Below are 18,642 nucleotides of genomic sequence, written 5' to 3' on the forward strand. Positions count from 1 at the left end.
CAAGAGCGCACGATTTTCGTAGTGAAGTGAGATCAGTTCGGTTTCATCCAAAGATCAATTTTTGCAATTCTGTTCGGGTAAAACACCAAGGCCGCGGAAACTTTCTTTAAAAAAACTCATCCAAGTCAGGGACCAATCAGGTCACCGCGTCCTTTTCCAGACTTTTCAAGACCCTTCAAAAACAGAATAACTCTCGTTTCTTTGAGAATCCAAAACAGTACATGTTCTTCATCAACCGAAACGTACAGGCATGTACATTCGGGCTCTTTTCAGAAGATCTCTTGAATGCCACACCATGATTGTGGATTGCCTAAGATCTGCTCTTCGACACAGTACCGAGCTTCCATCAAGTCGGCTAAGCCTCTTGCCCGTCTCAATTCTTCGACATAAAGGGCTTCTTGTGGCTTTGCGGTAGAAGAGAGCAACCAGCTGAGCAACTTGTAGGGAAGAGTGCCGTGCGCCTCTAGAAGAGAGTTATCTTTAAGAGAGTTCTCGCACAGAGTCGAATTTTTCAATGCTTATGAAAAGATACAAAAAGGTCTCTTTAGGATCAAATTATGATATCTTCAACACCGTTAGACTACATAGGCATTGAAACTCGTTCAAGCAGTGTCCAATATCCCTGCTTAACAGGAGAGCCTTCTTGAGGTGTTGTTCATGCAGCCATGTCATGTTTACTAAGTGATTGGAAACACAATCCGAGTTTTGCGTACGTGGTTACAGCTCCTTCTTTCTCGCCAGTTTTCATGTAAATTGCAAGGGCATTCATGTGATACTTTTCAGCCCTATCTATTCACCACACCGAATATAAATCACCCCGAGGTGTAAGTAACCCGCTGCTTCTCCGCTTCTGTCACCGATTCCTATTCTAATTGTCAATGTTCTCTCAAGGTAATCGTCAGCCTTTCGATATTTACCTTGTGACAGATATAAAGCTGTTAAGTTTCCATAACTGTATGCTTCTCCTATTCTGTCGCCGATGATCTTTGCAATGCGCAATGCTTTTTCTGTATATTCTTGAGCCTCACCGTATTCCTCAAGAGACAAGAACAATGTTGCTTAGTTTCCGTTGCATACTGCTTCTCCATTACCGTTGCCAATTTCTATACTGATAGCGAGTGCTTTCTCCTGGTATTCTCGGGCCTTGTCGTATTTATAAACCGATTTGAGCGAAATTCCTAGGTTTCAGCAACTTTTTTCTTCTCATTTTCTGTTGCCCATTTCGATTTTTATCGCAAGGGCTTTCTCCTGATAATCGCGGGCTTTGATATATTTACAAAGCGACTGCAACAATGCTCCTTGGCTGCCGTAGTTTGCTGCTTCTTCATTTACGTCGCCAATTTCTATGTTGAAGGCAAGTGCTTTCTCCTTGAATTCTCGGGCCTTGTCATATTTACCAAGCGATTGGAGCAATGCTCCTAGGTTTCCGAACCTTCTGCTTCACCTCCCCTGTCGCCAATTTCTATTCTTACATCGAGTGCTCTCTTCTGATATTCTCGCGCCTTATTAGATTTCCCAGCATGTTGCTCTTCCTCTCCCGTCGCCAATTTCGATTCTGTTCGCAAGTCCTTTCTACTTATGTTAATGGAGCGCTATTGCATGGAATGAGCTTGGGCAGATAGGCTACAACATCAACCGGTGGATTGCTCTGAAAAATATATACTGCCATCAAGAATAGGCAAAACCCCCTAAAACAGCTCATTTTTCAACAGTTGCCAGATAAATCTTTCAAACAATTGCATTTATGGAAGAGGCTACTTAGTGTTCTAGGTGGTCGGGCCAAAGACAACGATAAAGCATGCGTCTGATTTCATGTGACCACCACTTTTTAATAGCAACTCTCGTGAAATTAAAAATCTTTCAGCACCGCTTGTAGAAGAAAATCTGTGTCTTTCAAACCGGATGTGACGTCAACCTTACAAGGTTTTGAGCCCTCTCTGCTTTATTCCTACTTGGAGCAGGTCATGTCAAACATGGCCGAGGGGATGAGGTCTAGGCGGAGTGGGTAAGTGCCGTTAAACGGCACAGTTTTGTCGACTGTCTGTCAGTGTTGCAGACAGGGATAAGAATATTTACATTCGCAAAAATAAGCTGGTTTCCTCCTCCATATGGTGCTGTTGTAAAGCTTAGTTGTAAGTGCTTTAAGTAGTTGGCGATGAGTCATCTTTTCAATTATTTAATTAGGTAAAAGCTTTCAAAATCCAGTTAATAAGAACAAAATGAGAGTCCAGAAGCCATAGACTCCGTAACTAAAATCAAGAATTCAGGTCAATCACGTAATGAAAGAATTCTCTGGCTGTCAAGGACACAAAATAATAAATTTAACACAATAGGTGTTTGGGAAAATATTCAAAAATTACGGAGGTGAGTAAAAATAGCTTTGAATTGAATATGCTATCAACGCTTTTATTTGACTTTAAGAATTGCGTGTAAAGAGATAAGGGATATCAGCAATTTACTTCGTAACTACATGCTTCAAGGTAAATTATTCGCTTAAAGTTAAATGAAATTTTGTAGACGCACATTACAGAAATCAAAATAATTTTGCTCTCCGTAGATGTTAAGCTGATTACTTTGAAAATTTGCATAGTTTCTTGGGACAAAGTATCGTTTACTTTTTATTTATACACGTGTGCACAATAGATCACAAACATGACACACCTCTCACGGAGTCAACGGCATTCTAAAAATAGAATTTTATCCATTATCTCCCGCGCAATGCTGCTCTTGAAAATACGAACGAAACTCACTCTAATGCCTGAAGCGCACACGCAAACTGTGCATTTTACCTCTATCAAAAGTATTACCAAAAAAATGTCCAGCCCTATTTGTTTGCCTCAATTGGTAATTCATTGCGTTTCATTTATACAGAGCTACTGTAAACTTTTAACAAAAAGGAATAAAAAAATTTATCAAAACACTGTCCTTTACGTAAGCTTTCTCGCGTCATGTAAAACCTTGATGCCTTTTCCTCGACGTTGCAGTATAAATGGAAATATGTATAAGGCAAGCTTTTGTCTCGACGAAAGTTAAAGACAAGTTTTTTGGCTGATGTACATAGCTAGCAATTTTTTTGAATCCTTGGCAAGAGTTCTTGTCGAGAAAACTTCAAATGTCGCCTAACAAGTTCATTGGATAAAGTTTATATGTGAGGGTTAATAAAGTTGTCTTTATATCCTTGATCTTGATCTAGAGATCAACGGAATCTCAAGAAACCATTCGGCCTAGTTCTGAAACCCCAGTCTCAAGTTGTTTAGTCAACACTTTGATGAATCATAACCTCGTTAACTGGGCTCAATTCCTGGTGAACGCACGCGTTTCACGTGAATTCATGAGCTACTCGTGCTTCCGGATCGTGAGTTCAGTCATTGCTCACACACATAAGACTGTGATTTTTTCCATGAAACTTTTTACAGCTTGAAAGAAATTCTTAATCGTTCCTTCAGAGGAAGTTGGCCAAAAAAGCGTTCGTGTTTCATAAAGCCTCCAACTGACTAAGCCTTTATTTTACATTAAGCCTGGCTACCATAAAATCGCCTCGCTTGATTCGAAAAGATTATAGAGAAACTTCACCATTTTAAAAGTCACCAACGACCCGAACAATTAAGACGACATCGATTGCACGTAGTATGGTAACGAGGCATTTCTCTTATTTTTATTAAACAGTGGAAGATTCCAATGAACTAAGTTTCATTTGTTTATCTTGGCTGTGTCAGTGATGATGAAATGACAATCGATGGTCTTGTGCGTGGCTGTACCAGATTCCGACAGGACCCTATTAGAATCCTTATGGCTCTTCTCACCTCGGCATCGCGGAAGGCGTACACAAAGGGATTTAAGGCGCTGTTACTGTACTGCAGGCACTTGATGCAGGCTCCGATACGCCCTATATCTACGAGGGCCAAATTGCAAGGGAAACAATACGTAAACACGAACGCACCCAATAAGTGGGGGAGCCAGGTTATGAAGAACACGCCACTGATCACTAATAGCGTCGAAGCCGTTTTTATCTCGCGTCGAATTTTCCTCCTCTCATTGGCCCTAGTTACATTTGCTTCTCCCGCTGGTTCCACATTGCTGTGAATCAAAGACTTGGTGATCTTGAAAATGAGAGCGTTTACAAGAGAAATGACGAACAGCGCTAAGAGGAACACAGTCGAGAGGGTGTACAGTGGAAAGTTTTTGCTGATGCGGGGAGTTAGTGCAAAATGAAGAGAGGAGAGCAAGATGGACAAAACCCAGACAACTCCTAGAGTAAAATGATAGGACTTCAAAGGAAGACGGTGATGCAAGAAAGGTTTAGAGATGGCGATGTATTTGTCCACCGTCACTGACATCAAATGAAAAACAGACGCGGTGCCGCTGAAGATATCCAAGGACATGAATGTCTTGGTCAGCAGATGGTTGACGGAATAGCCTTCCCTCAGCGTTACAAGATAAAGAGGCACAGCTATTGCACCGATGAGCAAGTCGGATACCGCTAAACTTACTATGAAGACATTCGAACTTGTACGTAGCCTGTGAGTCTTCTTGTATGCTACTATGATGAGTGTGTTTCCAACTAAAATAAACGATATCAAACCGAAGAGGAAAGCGTCTCGCGCAATTTTCTCGCCTTCGGGAGGCCCGTACATCTGGGTGGCAGAACAAGGCCTCTGGCAACTGGAAGGATGCGTGTTTCTACCTCAAAGCGTGAGCGAATGTTTTAGTTCAACAGTGTGCACCTTCCTAAGTTATTTTTATTGTATATTTTGTCTTTTTGTGATGAAATCAATACAATTGTCACACTATCAGGTTTCCAATTAATTAAAAGAAGACAATTTTATTTGCAAGCCGTCACTTGCAGTTGTCCTCTTGAAAATCGGAAAGTTTGCTTTTTTATCTCCTGGGGGGGGCGGGGGGGTGTGGAGGATTGCAACAGAAACTTTCCTGGCCCGGTATTCCCAAGGGTTTTAAGCTACTTTAATGCGCTAAAACCAGGAGCCCATTAAGTAATGGGCTACTGGCTAAAACCGATTGCAAATGGCCAGAAACTGTTGAAACTCAACCGGTAGAAAAGAATGAGATCAAAGAATGTTGGGTGTATTTTCGGGACCCGATTTTTCCAAAATTTCCTTAAAAAAACAAACATCAATTAGGAAGTGTCAAGATCTTCAAAAGCCTCAAGGCATTAGTACAATGGCCAGGCGATTTTCTGAAACTGGATTCATTTTTCCGGGTTAAAAAAAAATCATTTTTAATTTGGCGGTAAAGTTCATGAGCAAAGCTAAAGAAAGGATCATGTCATATAGAAAAATAAATATTGATTACGTCATGACATTAGCTCTGGTTAATACGAAACAAGAAAGGCTCTTGAAGAAAAAAAAGGCGAATGCATGAGAACGCGCTTTTCTTTCACGATCAAAAGTCAAAAGATAGCTATTGATCTCACATTCATGGGAAAAAAGAATTATGTACCAATTGGTTGGAGTATACGATTTCTACGCGACCTTAGGTTGGAAATGCATACTGCCGATAATCCACCGTCGCTCGTTCGTTTCGTTCCCCTCCTGCCCTTAAGACAATGGCTTCCATCGACTACCAAGTGATCTTAATTAAATCTTGGACTGTATGTAAAATAAAGTATCAATATTTGATTGTATATGTGATAGAGCAGCGACTGTTCTTAGCTAATTGCAATCTTATGATGTTTTCCCACGAAACGTCATTTGGTTGTAGATCGGAAGGGTTTACACGTTTGAAAGTTGTGTCAGACACATCCTTGATTTCTGATAACGAAATGTCACTTTAGGGAAAAAAAGAAAGGGGCTTGAAAATCAAAACGGATGAAATTATATTCGGCTTTTCATAAATTTCATGGACTCAAAACAACCAAACCTGATATCTATCAGTCTTGTCAATTTGTCTAATTAATTCCGATCAGTTTACGTCATTATTATTTTTAACGTGTCGAATCTCGTTATTTCAACTGAATTCATTTGTAAATTTGATTGTTTTACGAGTCTTGCTCCAACAGAAATTAACTTGATTCGAAAAGATTCATGACAAAACTTATTATAAAGATAATGTAGTTATCAAAAAGGGCAAAATTTAATCTTTTTTTAATCCTCATATTCTTTTTAAGCAACTTCAGACAGGTTCTGATTAATATGTTAATTTGTCTCCAATTATGTTGGATAGTTTTTTTGACTTGAGCAATGAAACCTGTTAAATTTTAAACTCAGTTGAGTGTATTTTGAGGTATTATGACAAGAAAGGCCTTACAACTGAGACCAAAGTTTAAAAAAAAACCTATATTTGAAGACAAGTTAGGCATAATTGATGGTACCTATCAAAACTTCCCAAAATTGATAACAAGGATAATAATGATAATTCCACTCCTGTTTTATTTGATCAATCTTTATTTACCGAAAAGTGCCAAAACTGATACTGATATATCTTTTCAAGAATGTTTATTTTGCTCAATTTTGATCCGAATTTGCGTCAACAGGGCAAATGTGACGCATTTTTCCGACGTGAAAAACGCCCTTTACGTGAGTTCGGCTAAAGTGAAAAAACAAGTTTGTCATATAATAACAAACAAAGAAGAACATAACAACAAGGATGGCTGAGAAAAGAGAAAATTAAAAGAGATTTATTGTAGGGAAAATTGAGAAATCAAGGCTGAATTTTTCATGGCGAAAAAAAAGAAAATTTATCATTAAGCTTCATTGAATAGAACCCAAAGCACGGGTCAGAACCGAACGTTCCATGAGCCGATTTATTTTAAGAAAAGTGCGGCGACTAGATCAATTTAGAAAGGCTCTCTTATTCTAGTATGGGGGCCGGGAAATTTGGTCTTAAAATCAGTTTTGGAGCGGCTTTATTCAGTCGCCGTTTTTATCTCTCCCCCCAAAGTCACACCTCGTGAAGATCGAAGACTGGACTCGAGAAAACAGTGGAAGCGGAAATCGAGCCTATCATATAGAAAACGGAGAAAAGAATATTCCTGGCGCCACATGAAGTCTAGGAAGGGAATCACGCAACGGACTACACATCAAAATTGTTTCTACGCTATGGAATGAATAGTATACGCATGTGCACTTAAATAACCTCCTTCGCGCATATAAGCTCGAGGGTATGCAAATAGCCACCCAAGGAAGGGCTTGAATTACTAAAATAAAATCCTCCTGAGGCTATTTTGATCAATGCTTCCACTTATGTATGCATAAGAATTCCAGTCAGGAATTTTTGTGTCGCCTAATACAACATGATGACATTGACGGTACTTACTGTTATGAGAAACTTCGAGCAAAAATTTGCTTATTGTTGCCCAGAATTTCTTGCTTTTGATTGTCTTCCGTGACAAGATTCATTTTATTTCCCTTCCTTATTAAAATTTATTTCTTGTCTCTGGATGGCCAGTGAATGAAAAAGAGCTAGGTTGTAGTTACGAACTGAATAATAGTTCTTTTGCATGCAAAATCTTAAAAAGTTTATAGAACGGATTTTTACATAATGGGGGTCAGCTGGAATCACGCTGAACAGTTACACAAGAAAACTCCGCATCTAACAAAGAATTTTTGTCTCGTTTTTTGCAATGTTAATCAATGCACTGAAGCAAATCGACCGTAGGGTGTTCTGTCGCATTGAGACACAAACAAGCACAGCAACTGCAACATTGGAATATATGGCAATGTGAGAACCAAATTGGTTGAAAAAGGTTACACGTTACATTTGATAACTGAACAAACTGGAACTGTTAACGAAAGGTAAGAGGGAGGCCATTTGAAACAAATGAAAGATTCTCTTTTCTTGGGATAAATATTCGCATACCCGGTGCGATCATTAATATCCACCTCAGTGAGGAAATTGAATTGTTTCGACGCATACAAATTGATACTATGAGCCTCAAACTCTACTTTGAATTAAGAAATGAACCCAGTTGATGTCTGAGTAGTTTATATTGAAAAGAAACATTGAAAAGCCATAAGCATCTAAGACTCTACAATTGTGCTCTGACTTTCGATCAAGTTGGTTTTCAGTTCAGTGATTTGTTTCCTATTTCAACTGAATCATGATGTCTCTAATTATTGACTAAACATATTTCTATGAATCAAATGTTCCCTTAATATGAACATTCTTCTTTAATAAAGAGACGACACGAACCGTAGAGGTTTTGATTAAGATCACGTTTTTAGACCAGATAAAACCCATTGAAAGTTTTCTAGACTGATCTTTCCGAGTCATTAAAGCGACAAATGGTGAGTAACAAGGCACTGACTTCGTACCCGACTGAGTAAAATGTTGTATTTTGACTTCTGTAATCGACGTTTCGTGAAATATTGAACTTATCGTTTGAATTAGTACCATACTTTTGAGAACAAAGTTGAACAAATTTGACAGAAGTTGGTTTCAACACTTCATTGCTGCAATTATCACCACAAACCACTTAAAATTTTCTCTAATTTATTCCGAGAGTTAAGGAATTGAGATGGACAGATAGTGTTGAGTGCGGTAATCATCTTTAAACATCTAACTTATATGAATCTGGTATTCGTAGAAGAAGTAAAAGCTAATGAATTTCTAATCGTTAACATAATTACAAAAACATTTAAATTTGGAATACACCGCATGCGTCCGTTTTCAGACACCCGTTCGAAGTCGAAGTTATGAACAAAACTTCATCACGAAATGATCATCTTCGCGTACATCCCAGTTTTCAAATGAATTTGTGTGAACGAACGAGATCAGCGGTTTTTTATAATGTTAACTCGCTACGTAGACTTTCTGATCGGCACCGAAAATGAGACACTGGAGCTAAGGCTGGCAGACATGTCTAAAGATTGTTACATTTTTCAAAATCCTATCGTCAGATAATTATGATTAAATTATACACAGTTCGCAGAAAAACCTTTCCGTTACAAATGGAATTGGATAGGAATAATTTACCTCAACTTTGGAACACTCATGAAGACGGCAAACATATTTGTTGGGAAATGTGTTTTGTCTCTCGTTTTTTAGTTTCCGAATCAGCAAGGTCGAACCGATGTCCTGCTGTGAAAATATTCAAAACAAAAGCTGCTTTAATAACTCAAAATTAACGACGAAGTTAGTCAGAAAATGAAAACGAAGTAAAAATTGTCAGCTGTGGTTATAAAACTTGCCAATTTTTAAGCAAAGAGACATTCAGAAACGACTACTTAAAACAAAGTTCTTAAATTGCATTTTAAAAATGTAGATTTTTCATAATAAAATTACACTTACTTAGAATTCTGAAATTAAATTAGTCATGAATTGCTTTCGGTCCAAAAGATGGCAAACTAATGTCCCAACTGTCACCTCAAAAGTCTCCAAAACAGAGTTGATGATTCAAAAATGCAACCTTCAAACTTAGACCTTTGCTTTGCAGTACTTGGCCCGTTTAAATAATCTTTAAATATTCTTCTTACCCTTTTCCAACAAAAAAGATTGGTTGCTTGGATTTTGGGAAATATGAAAAGGGAATAACGTGAGAAAATTGAGTATAGAATTGAACTTGAGTCTCACAAACATCAGCCAAAATTTTTGTTTGCTTGATTCAAATTGGAGTATTTAACTTCGAAGATTATAATGTCACATAATTAAAAATAGAACATGATAAGAAGTATCCCTGAATGTTTGTTAGAACAGTTTTTTTAGACGGAGCAGTTTTCAATTGAGAGTTGAAAGTGATCCTGGGTTGCTTTGATTTTGCTTAAACTCGCTCTTTAATTGGTTAAGAAAACTGGCACCACCATCTCAACCAATCAACTGCAAAACTAAAACTTGGTCACCCGCGTTTTCCCGCCCTTTGAGCAAGTTGTTTCTTTTACTGAGTTCTCATTGGCTGATGATTTTGTTGTCCTTAGTTCCGATTGGTTAGTTGTGATGACGTTAGATTTTTGTTTTTCGACATTCGTATGAAAAATGCTCTAAGATTGATAACAAATCAAGAGCAAAAGATTCTCTGCAGGAACTTTACCTGTTGATATTCTCTTGACTTTACCAAGAACACAGAATACTTTGTTTGGATTTTTGTTTTCACCTTTCTCATCGTTGCAACTAAACCGTTTTCCTTCAAATTACAGACCGGGTGATAAGCCAGTAGATCAAGGAACCTCCTGTGCCTCAAAGCACAAGTCTTACCACCACAGTCATGGCAACATTGTTATGGACAATGATGATAGCGATTCTTTCACAAAAGGAAATTCTTGTAAAAGGTAAAAGGATGAAGTATTCAATTTGAAAATCGTTTCCTTAAATGGCTGACTTCATCAAATTCTAATTTTTGCATTTCATAAAAAATTACTTTCGATCTTAAAGAAAACACAGAACACATGTTTGTTTGTTTGTTTGTTTTTTTTGCTATAACGGTTCTCATTGGCTCTCAATAATGTTATCCTTTCAGATTCGTCGTTGTAGTTTTTTTTATGTTTAGTTTAAAGACGCAGTCAAAACGTGTTCCGTCTTTCCTAAAAATCTTTTTTTTCATTTCTCATTATAGCGGACTGCTTTGAAAATATGATCACTAACGTCACCTACACAGCCTCGTCAACTAAAACGAATTACCCGCCAAGTGACGCTGTCATAGATAACGACGGGTCCTGGTGCACAGACGAGATTCCTCCTAACCAGTACCTTGATTTAAACCTCGGCCACCTCTATGACGTATGCGGTGTTAAAATACAAGGCTATGCCGATGGCACTGTCAACTCTTATCCTAGCAAATATAAACTGGCGTTCTCCAGCAAAGAAAACGTTTGGTCGGTTCCCACACAGGTTAATATACTCCACGCATACCCTTGTCATTAATCTCGTACCCAGATCCTACCATGTAACTGTAACTGAAATGTACAACCGCTTCGCTGTGGAAGGTCTGGGTACGAGAGTACCTTGTCATGTGATTATGTCAATCATTAACAATGGTCATTTTCTCTCCATCACAAGCGCCTCTTGACCTTTTTAGCGGGTCGGTTTTTTTTCTCAATGCGGGTCGGGTGATAATATCTGGAGAACTCTTCATTTCAAATTTTGTTCTATTCACGTGTATATGAACCCATAATTTGCAAAAAGATAAAAAAGGTGGAATTCCCTTGAGTCATCAATTGGGAAAACAGAACATACAAGCTAAAATAAGGTTTATTACAACATATTTATCTACACTCTATCAAAAATCTCAGTTTTTTTCCGCTCTTTTAGGGAGATCCCCCACCCCTACGAAAGTAATTACTCTGCGCTCAACTTCTTGGGTGGGTCTGTCAGTAATCCAATAGTTTGATGCTTCTTTAAGATAAGTACGGGTAAAAAGAAAATCGCTCTGACTTATACCTCTTGCGCTGTCTTATATTTTCACATTTTACGAGTTATTCACGGTCAGTGGTTAACGTTTATTTGGTTTACTTCCTTGCGATAGGAATTCGTTACTAATTCCGCCGACGCGAATGATACTATTCAAAATCAGTTGGTGGAAACAAGAGCAGTATCCAGCGTGCGATTCCAGCCAACACAAGTAAATGGATCATCGATGTGTCTCAGAGTTGCAGTTTATGGAACTCCAGGTGACATTAAATGCGGAAGGGAAAAGATTATTTTATGTTCTCATTCCTCCTAATATGATGATAAAATGTGCCCTTTCTGTTTCAATTTTTAAACAGTATGTGTTCTGTCGTTATTTATAATAATCGTCACACTTTTTAATACCTGTCGCTGTCCTTTCTGTAGGGCTTTATTACGATCTGACGAAAATGCTTTTTTCATATTTTCATCTAATATTTCATTTATTCCTTTTTAGCTTTTAACGTTTCCTGTGACGCGTTTTGGATGAACGTCACCATTTCTAAACATACTCTGGGGTCAGATTTACACGAGCTGTACATAAACCAGCGGACTGATGAGTGCACGCATGCTATCAATCCTGACGAGGACGTCTCTCTTCATTTAAAAACTGGCGCATGCGGAATGAGGGTATCACAACGCGGCAATTATCTGCATTACCAGAACACGGTGCACGGTGAAGCGGGAAGAAACGCGCAAGGAGTCAAGATCACTTTCACCCACGACATATCATTTGACGCTACCTGTATCTATGAGAGGAACGCAACTCTAAAAGCCGACATCGAGACAATTAATAATTTCAAACTACCAACTACAAGCAAAGGTATTAGTTTTACTTTTAAGCTTTGTTGGTCATAGATGGTTTCAGACAATTCAAAATGGCCTATTGACTTGTATGTTAAAAATTGTTATTTTCGTTCGCGACACGAACGTCACGTAAGATATTCTTTTCGTTTGTTTGTTTTTTTTTCCTTGGAGCTTTTCAGGGCACAAAGGGTAAGGCTTGGATAATAGCAAAACAAACGCATAAATGTGTAATTTCATTTTTTCGCACTTGTTCGCTTCACTAATGAAACGTACAAAGGCAACGCAAACGAAAGAAATCAACACCTTCTTTAGACTTGCGTTCGGTTCCTGAATCAACAGTGTTAACGAAAGTTCACAGCCCAGTTTGTATGTTCTGCATCTCTGGCGTGCGAAATGTCACGATAGAAATGCATAGTTCTGTCAGTTTTAAAAAAGTTAGCACTTGACGGGGAAAAAGCACGATATCTTGCGGAATCGATATGGAAAATATCCCTTAAAGTTCCGTTTTTAACAGAAAATGCTATTTTGGAAAACACAAAATAGTTTGGAAATCGGTCACTCTGATTTATTTGATTCCAGAGTACGGAAGCTTGGATTTTAAAATGAGGGCATTCCGTGACAGTGATCATTCTGAAAAACTCGTATCGAACGCCGGGCCGTTGGCGATTGGAAGCATGTTGTACATAGAGGTGGAGGTTCTTTCAGCTGACAAAGATCTGCAGCTTCTGTTGGAGAGATGTTGGGCGACAGCCTCGTCAGTTCCAGCGGATGTGAATCAGCGTCAATTTGTCCTAGACGGGTAAGAATATTAGAGACCAGTGTGTCATGATTACAATGTATCTAATCTTATCATAAGGCTCTGTAATATTCCCCCTCCCCCACCCCCACATTGGCAGTTGATTGAAAGTCAATTTACTATGTCCCTACTCCCTATATATTGTGTAGGCGATCCCGCCAAACTCCTCCACACCTCCCCCCGTGAGATAAGTAATGACTTGTCATTTTAGCACAACAAGAAGCATAGATAGCTGTAAATGAGAGGAAGAGCGTTCGGAAAATTATAGGGTGATGTGGGGGCGGCCCTGATGCAACATAAATACCCGAAGGCCTCTGGTGGAAAAGAGGGGATAAAACTGTGATTTGCACGCTTTTTACTGAGAAATATTATCCGGGTCACTGCTACTAGGAATCTCAAGAGAAAATTGGAAATAGGTTTAAAATCAACATTTTATACCATTTGGTGGAGAGTATTCAGATAAGGACTTTTAAAAACCAAAAGAGGCAGCGTCTCTCAAAGGCTATTTGTTGTGGATATTTGTTTTTCTCTAAATAGTAACTCTTCACAGTTTTTTTTTATACCTTAATACAGATGTCCAGATACTGACTCCGACAATCGTACAGCACATTCCTGCCAAAAATCTTCGCTCCAAAAGTTTGAATTCGCAGTGTTTCGTTTCAAAGTTAGTGACGTCGTTTTCGTGCATTGTGACGTAGTTGTCTGCTTGGCTGGAGTCCAGAATTCAAGTTGCTTCGATAAATGCGCAGCATGCGATGACAAATCGGGGAGAAACAGAAGATCAATTGAAGATGAAAATTACGATAAAGGATCCATGCCTCATCATCTCAGGATTGGCCCATGGCAGATTGAAGAGGAAGGCAAAGGTTTTCAGTTTTTCTTCATTAATATTAGAAATATTTACTTTTGAATAACGGGGTACATATCTTTTTTCTGAGATCAGTGAGCATCCAAAATTTCTCCATCCTTGACCCCTTCATAACTTCCCTCATACAAACTTCTCTCTTCTCCAGTTTGAACTCTTACCTTTCACCTCTAATTCCCTTCCTAATTCCTCTTCCACTAACCCCTCACCCCCATATTTTCCCCTTACATCACGTCCCTCCCTCATCGCTCTTCGTTCTTCACTCCTCGACCTTTGCCCCTAATTCCCCCCATCATCCACTCGTCCCCAGTCGTTCCTCTACCTTTGACTGTCAAGAGGAAGCGCGCTAGGATGCGCGGAGACGTTTCCTTCGTCGTAGTAGTTCTAGTCGCTCACAAACGTTCAGCTACGTGTTATAAATGAGAACAAACTGAAGAACAGTCAGCATCATATCCTTCTCATTTAGAATCTTTCTGAATAACTGTTAACAAAAAAACTTTTTCTCATGCGCGGATATCTACTTAAAAACCTGTCTCTCTTGTAGATGCTTCTGCTGATACGACCACCAAAGATGATTCCACTGATTACATGACAATCGTACTGGCGGTCACCGGTTTCGTCGCCGTTGCTTTGCTTGTCGCAGTTACCGCCGTGATTGTGATACACATGCGCAGGATGGCCAGCCCCACAGAGCACTCTAAGATCCTTCGACAAGGATCACCCAGGAAGGAGAGAAATATTAGCATGTGAATGAGTTGACCAAGCTTGTATTTGCTTGGATCGAATTTTAGTTTTGCAAAATTGTAAAGAGCCTGTATAACACATAGAAAGAACCTTCTACAGTTTTTCGCTTGTGTGTACTAAAGCGAGTTAAAAAATTATTTTAGGTCAACTGCTAATTACTGCGAGCTCGCCATGTTGGTCAGAGACGTTGCTGAGCAACATGAGACATGGGCTTGTGAAGATTTAATTGGGTGATGGCTCAAAGTTTATTGTTCGATTACTCACAGTTTCTTTGTAATCTGAGTCCGAAATGAATCTGAAATCTCTGTAAGGGAAGTGCCTGATTGACTGATAGAGAGGTTTAATAGGTTTGACCTGTGCGAGGGAAACATTTTGAAAAACTCGTGACCATATCATCAGTTTTCATTTCTAGTCGCTGACGAGTTTCAACATGCAGTTCGTGGCAGCTGCATTCAGAACTCTGATTTTGTTCACTTTCATGCAGGCCTTAGATAAATTGTGTTGGAATAGAAGAGAAAGGCCTCCGTCTCACTGTAAATTAAAATGTTTTTTCTTAAGTGTCGATAAACTTAAGAGCTAATGTCAGCATGCATCAAACAAACAGCGGCAAGTTACCCAAATTTGTTTTCCCTCCTACTTTATATTTTGTAGCCCAATATGTTCTAATAATTGTGGTGTAGTTTTTTTGTAAAAATATATTTGAGTTTTCGAGAAATAATTTTTTTCGTTCGACCGCTCAAATATGCAAATTTTCACCGTGATTATTACCCGAGTTATGTGACCTCATGTATCGAATGTACTAGACCTACGGTATTTCTGTGAACATAATCCTTTGTTTTATCATCTAAACTTAATTCCCTGTCGTTATTGAAGCTACCAAAGAAATATTTATTTTTTGGTGAATATTTTTGTCCGACATACTTTTCCTATGCCGAAAAGTAGCATCAAAACAAAGACAGTTTTAACAATGACCGATATGACACAGCTTCAAGCTTTTAACAGACCAAAGGATGGTTATAAAGTTACTATAAAAATTTCTTTGTGTATTTGCGTTGTTCTATCTTGAGACGAACTCAAAGTCCGGTAAAATTTACTTGATAGCGACTATGAAATGTACATGGTGTGCCTACTTGTCGCCACCGTTAACTGGCATAAATCACTACAATTTGCAAAAAAATCTAACATAACACTCTTATCTTGTTTATTTATGATTTTATTAGCTGTTTCGATGATCACGTTAATTATGCTCTACCACATTCTAGCCAGATTTGAGTTCCAGTTTATATATCTTCTCTAACTTATGATATCAGTTGCGTGACAAGCGTGACACAGAAATTCAAAGATGAATCAACCTCCGAAATACCAAGAGATGGGTTTTTTTTCCTGTTTGCATGAAATCTAGAAAAACCTTTCAGGAATTACTGCATTCAGAAAACTAAAATGTCCAGATCCATCGATGATTCCTTTGCCGGCTGAAGTCAAAGTATGGTTACAATGGTCAATTTGATTGACCAGCTACATACTGATTTAGCTAACTGATCTGTTTTATAAGCGTCTCATCTTACATGCTAACATGGACATTTGCTATTTAGTTAAATCGTTCGCTGGTGGAACTTGTGGGTTTAGTTATCGAGAAGACCAAGTCGTTCCCGGCCCTTGCGTGATTGTTAAAAAGACATTTCATGTCACTTGCGGAGTTGCAAGTTTTCAGATCCAGAAAATGAAGTTAATCTTGTTTTGTCGCGTGCCGGCATCTTAGAGACGCCAAAAGATGTCGATGATTTTACAAATTGCCCCACTCACTGATCAAATCTCGGTGTCGGGTGGAATCGTGGTTCCAAAAGTGCCAAAAGAAATGTCCGGCCATGGTGAAGGTAGGGTTAAGTCGATTCCAAAAGCTGATAGGGGAATTAGCAAGCGTGTATCACAGATAATAATCAAGATGTCTGGAAAATTCATACAATCTGGCTTCGGTAAGTAGGCTACTTACCTCCGTGAGCAAAATTACGCGTGACGTCAGAGTTAAGTTTCGATTGGGAATTGGTCAATAGGCTACGAAAAATTCAGTCCGAGGCGGAATTTTCTGAAGTAATGTCTGAACACTTTGTTGGCTCTCCGCCGTCTAGGGGGACGCGTAATGATGCACACGGTGGTAAAGGGCCCTTCCGCACTAGCGACTAGACGCTGACAAAACATGTGTCTCTTCGCCAAAATCACATCAGAATTTCCCTCGCTCCCTCAGAGGATTCATACAAATATGAAAGCCGTGCCGCGTTTACATTTTACAGGTAGAAAAGGTCGTCCAGAATGAGTGTTTCGTTCTGTAATGAAAACCCCAGTAAACTCAGTCAGAAAAGACTCATTTCAAATAAATTTTACGCTGGTTATTATGTGGCAACCGGTATGAACTCGTTTTTGTATAAAACTCATTCGGATATCATGTAAAAGGCCCCTAAAAGTTTTTATTCCCAGAGCATCACGCTTTGCTCGCCTATCTGAATACTAAAAATTTCAGTAGCGTTGAAGCTACAACCCGCTTTTAACTGCTTCGCTGCTGCTGAAACAACGATTAGTGAAGAAAGCACATATTTTAATATTTTCAATTCAACGTAAACAAAAATCTTTATAAATGATAAATATTCACTTGTGTCGGTATCAACTATTGCGTGACTTGCTTATGATATAAATGAGGGAGGGGAAAGCACAACGCAAAACCTGAGCTCCTTTCAAAAAGTAATACCCTGGCGTAATATAATAATCGAAACGGCTAATAAAATCATAAATAAACAAGATAAGAGTGTTATGTTAGACTTTTGTACAAATTGTAATGATTTATGCCAATTAACGGTAGCGACAAGTAGGCGCACCATGTACATTTCATAGTCGCTATCAAGTAAATTTTACCGGACTTTGAGTTCGTCTCAAGATAGACCAACGCAAATACACAAGGAAATTTTTGTAGTAACTTTATAACCATCCTTTGGTATGTTAAAAGCTTGAAGCTCAGTAGATTGTGTCATATCGGTCATTGTTAAAACTGTCTTTGGTTTGATGCTACTTTTCGACATAGGAAAAGTATGTCGGACAAAAATATTCACCAAAAAATAAATATTTCTTTGGTAGCTTCAATAACGACAGGGGATTAAGTTTAGATGATAAAACAAAGGATTATGTTCACAGAAATACCGTAGGTCTAGTACATTCGTTACATGAGGTCACACAACTCGGGTAATATTCACGGTAAAATTTGCATATTTGAGCCGTCGAACGAAACAAGTCATTTCTCGAAAACTGAAATATATTTTCGCAAAAAAACTACACCACAATTATTAGAACATATTGGGCTACAAAATATGAAAGTAGGAGAGAAAACGAATTTTGGGCGACTTGCCACCTTTTTTTAAAATTTGTTCGATGGATGCTGACATCCTCTCTTAAATACTTTCTGCAGTGAATTCCTAGTTGCAACTCTAAACGCTTTCCCTAAAAATCGTTTCAGTTTACTTTCAGTCCAATTCCGACGTGTCTTTGTACATCAGAGAGTTTTAATTTTTAATATCAATTCTCTGACGACTTTAGTTTTTTTGCAACACAACTCTCTTTGTATCGTTTATGGGCACTATTTCCCATATTTTCACTAGCGTCATGCAGTGCACCTAACTTTTTTTGTTGTCTCAGTGTACAGTGTTTGTGAGTGATACGTTCTTGTTTTTAAAAGAATTGATTGATTGTCACCTCAGGTAGTAGCTCTCCGTTGTCAAAAAACTGCGAAGATCCATGACAAAATAACCTGATTTTAATTACTGACATTAGCTACAACAAATTGGAGTGAAACCATTTCACTCTCTTAATGTTTAAGTTGATTAGACAAATTATATAATTCAATGATTCGCCGCCGTTCACTTGGAACAGGAAAATATGGAATACTCTGTGGCTCAGTGGTAGAGCATCGGAGCGCGGAATCTAAAGGTCTGAGGTTTGATTCCTCATGAGGACTCAGATTTTTTTCTTTGTCCTACGCTCGTGACAAGACGAAAAATATCTCTCCTTTATTTCTTTACCGAGCTCAAAACTTAGCATCTTGTTTGTCACCGCG

General features: G+C 38.6%; 2 protein-coding genes across 2 annotated transcripts; one reads left to right on the forward strand and one right to left on the reverse strand.

Annotated features, from left to right (window-relative positions):
• Positions 1-269: 269 nt before the first annotated feature.
• LOC131789765 (histamine H2 receptor-like) lies at positions 270-4,634 on the reverse strand. Its single transcript, XM_059106933.2, has 3 exons — positions 3,804-4,634; positions 918-1,035; positions 270-517 (listed from the first exon to the last, which is right to left on the reverse strand). Exons 1-3 carry the CDS (start codon positions 4,632-4,634, stop codon positions 270-272), a joined length of 1,197 nt encoding a protein of 398 aa, XP_058962916.2.
• Positions 4,635-7,610: 2,976 nt separating this feature from the next.
• Positions 7,611-15,831, forward strand: LOC131789769 (ZP domain-containing protein-like). The gene is made up of 8 exons (XM_059106937.2): positions 7,611-7,751; positions 10,089-10,220; positions 10,505-10,779; positions 11,414-11,558; positions 11,792-12,157; positions 12,721-12,940; positions 13,511-13,803; positions 14,347-15,831. Exons 2-8 carry the CDS (start codon positions 10,157-10,159, stop codon positions 14,550-14,552), a joined length of 1,569 nt encoding a protein of 522 aa, XP_058962920.2. The 5' UTR covers positions 7,611-7,751; positions 10,089-10,156; the 3' UTR covers positions 14,553-15,831.
• The last annotated feature ends 2,811 nt before the right edge of the window (positions 15,832-18,642 follow it).

This window comes from Pocillopora verrucosa, chromosome 7 (genome assembly GCF_036669915.1).
Source record: "Pocillopora verrucosa isolate sample1 chromosome 7, ASM3666991v2, whole genome shotgun sequence".
Taxonomy (NCBI): domain Eukaryota; kingdom Metazoa; phylum Cnidaria; class Anthozoa; order Scleractinia; family Pocilloporidae; genus Pocillopora; species Pocillopora verrucosa.

What these genes read in the sequence shown, in the direction of transcription:
- LOC131789765 (XM_059106933.2), bottom strand. Translation starts at nt 4,634, where the DNA reads ATGTACGGGCCTCCCGAAGGCGAGAAAATTGCGCGAGACGCTTTCCTC. An exon ending in ACGCCTTCCGCGATGCCGAG is followed by an intron (nt 1,036 to 3,803) that starts GTGAGAAGAGCC and finishes TTGTCTCTTGAG; the next exon opens with GAATACGGTGAGGCTCAAGA. An exon ending in AGCTTTATATCTGTCACAAG is followed by an intron (nt 518 to 917) that starts GTAAATATCGAA and finishes TCTTTTCATAAG; the next exon opens with CATTGAAAAATTCGACTCTG.
- LOC131789769 (XM_059106937.2), top strand. Translation starts at nt 10,157, where the DNA reads ATGGCAACATTGTTATGGACAATGATGATAGCGATTCTTTCACAAAAG. An exon ending in AAAGGAAATTCTTGTAAAAG is followed by an intron (nt 10,221 to 10,504) that starts GTAAAAGGATGA and finishes TTCTCATTATAG; the next exon opens with CGGACTGCTTTGAAAATATG. An exon ending in GATTGAAGAGGAAGGCAAAG is followed by an intron (nt 13,804 to 14,346) that starts GTTTTCAGTTTT and finishes TCTCTCTTGTAG; the next exon opens with ATGCTTCTGCTGATACGACC.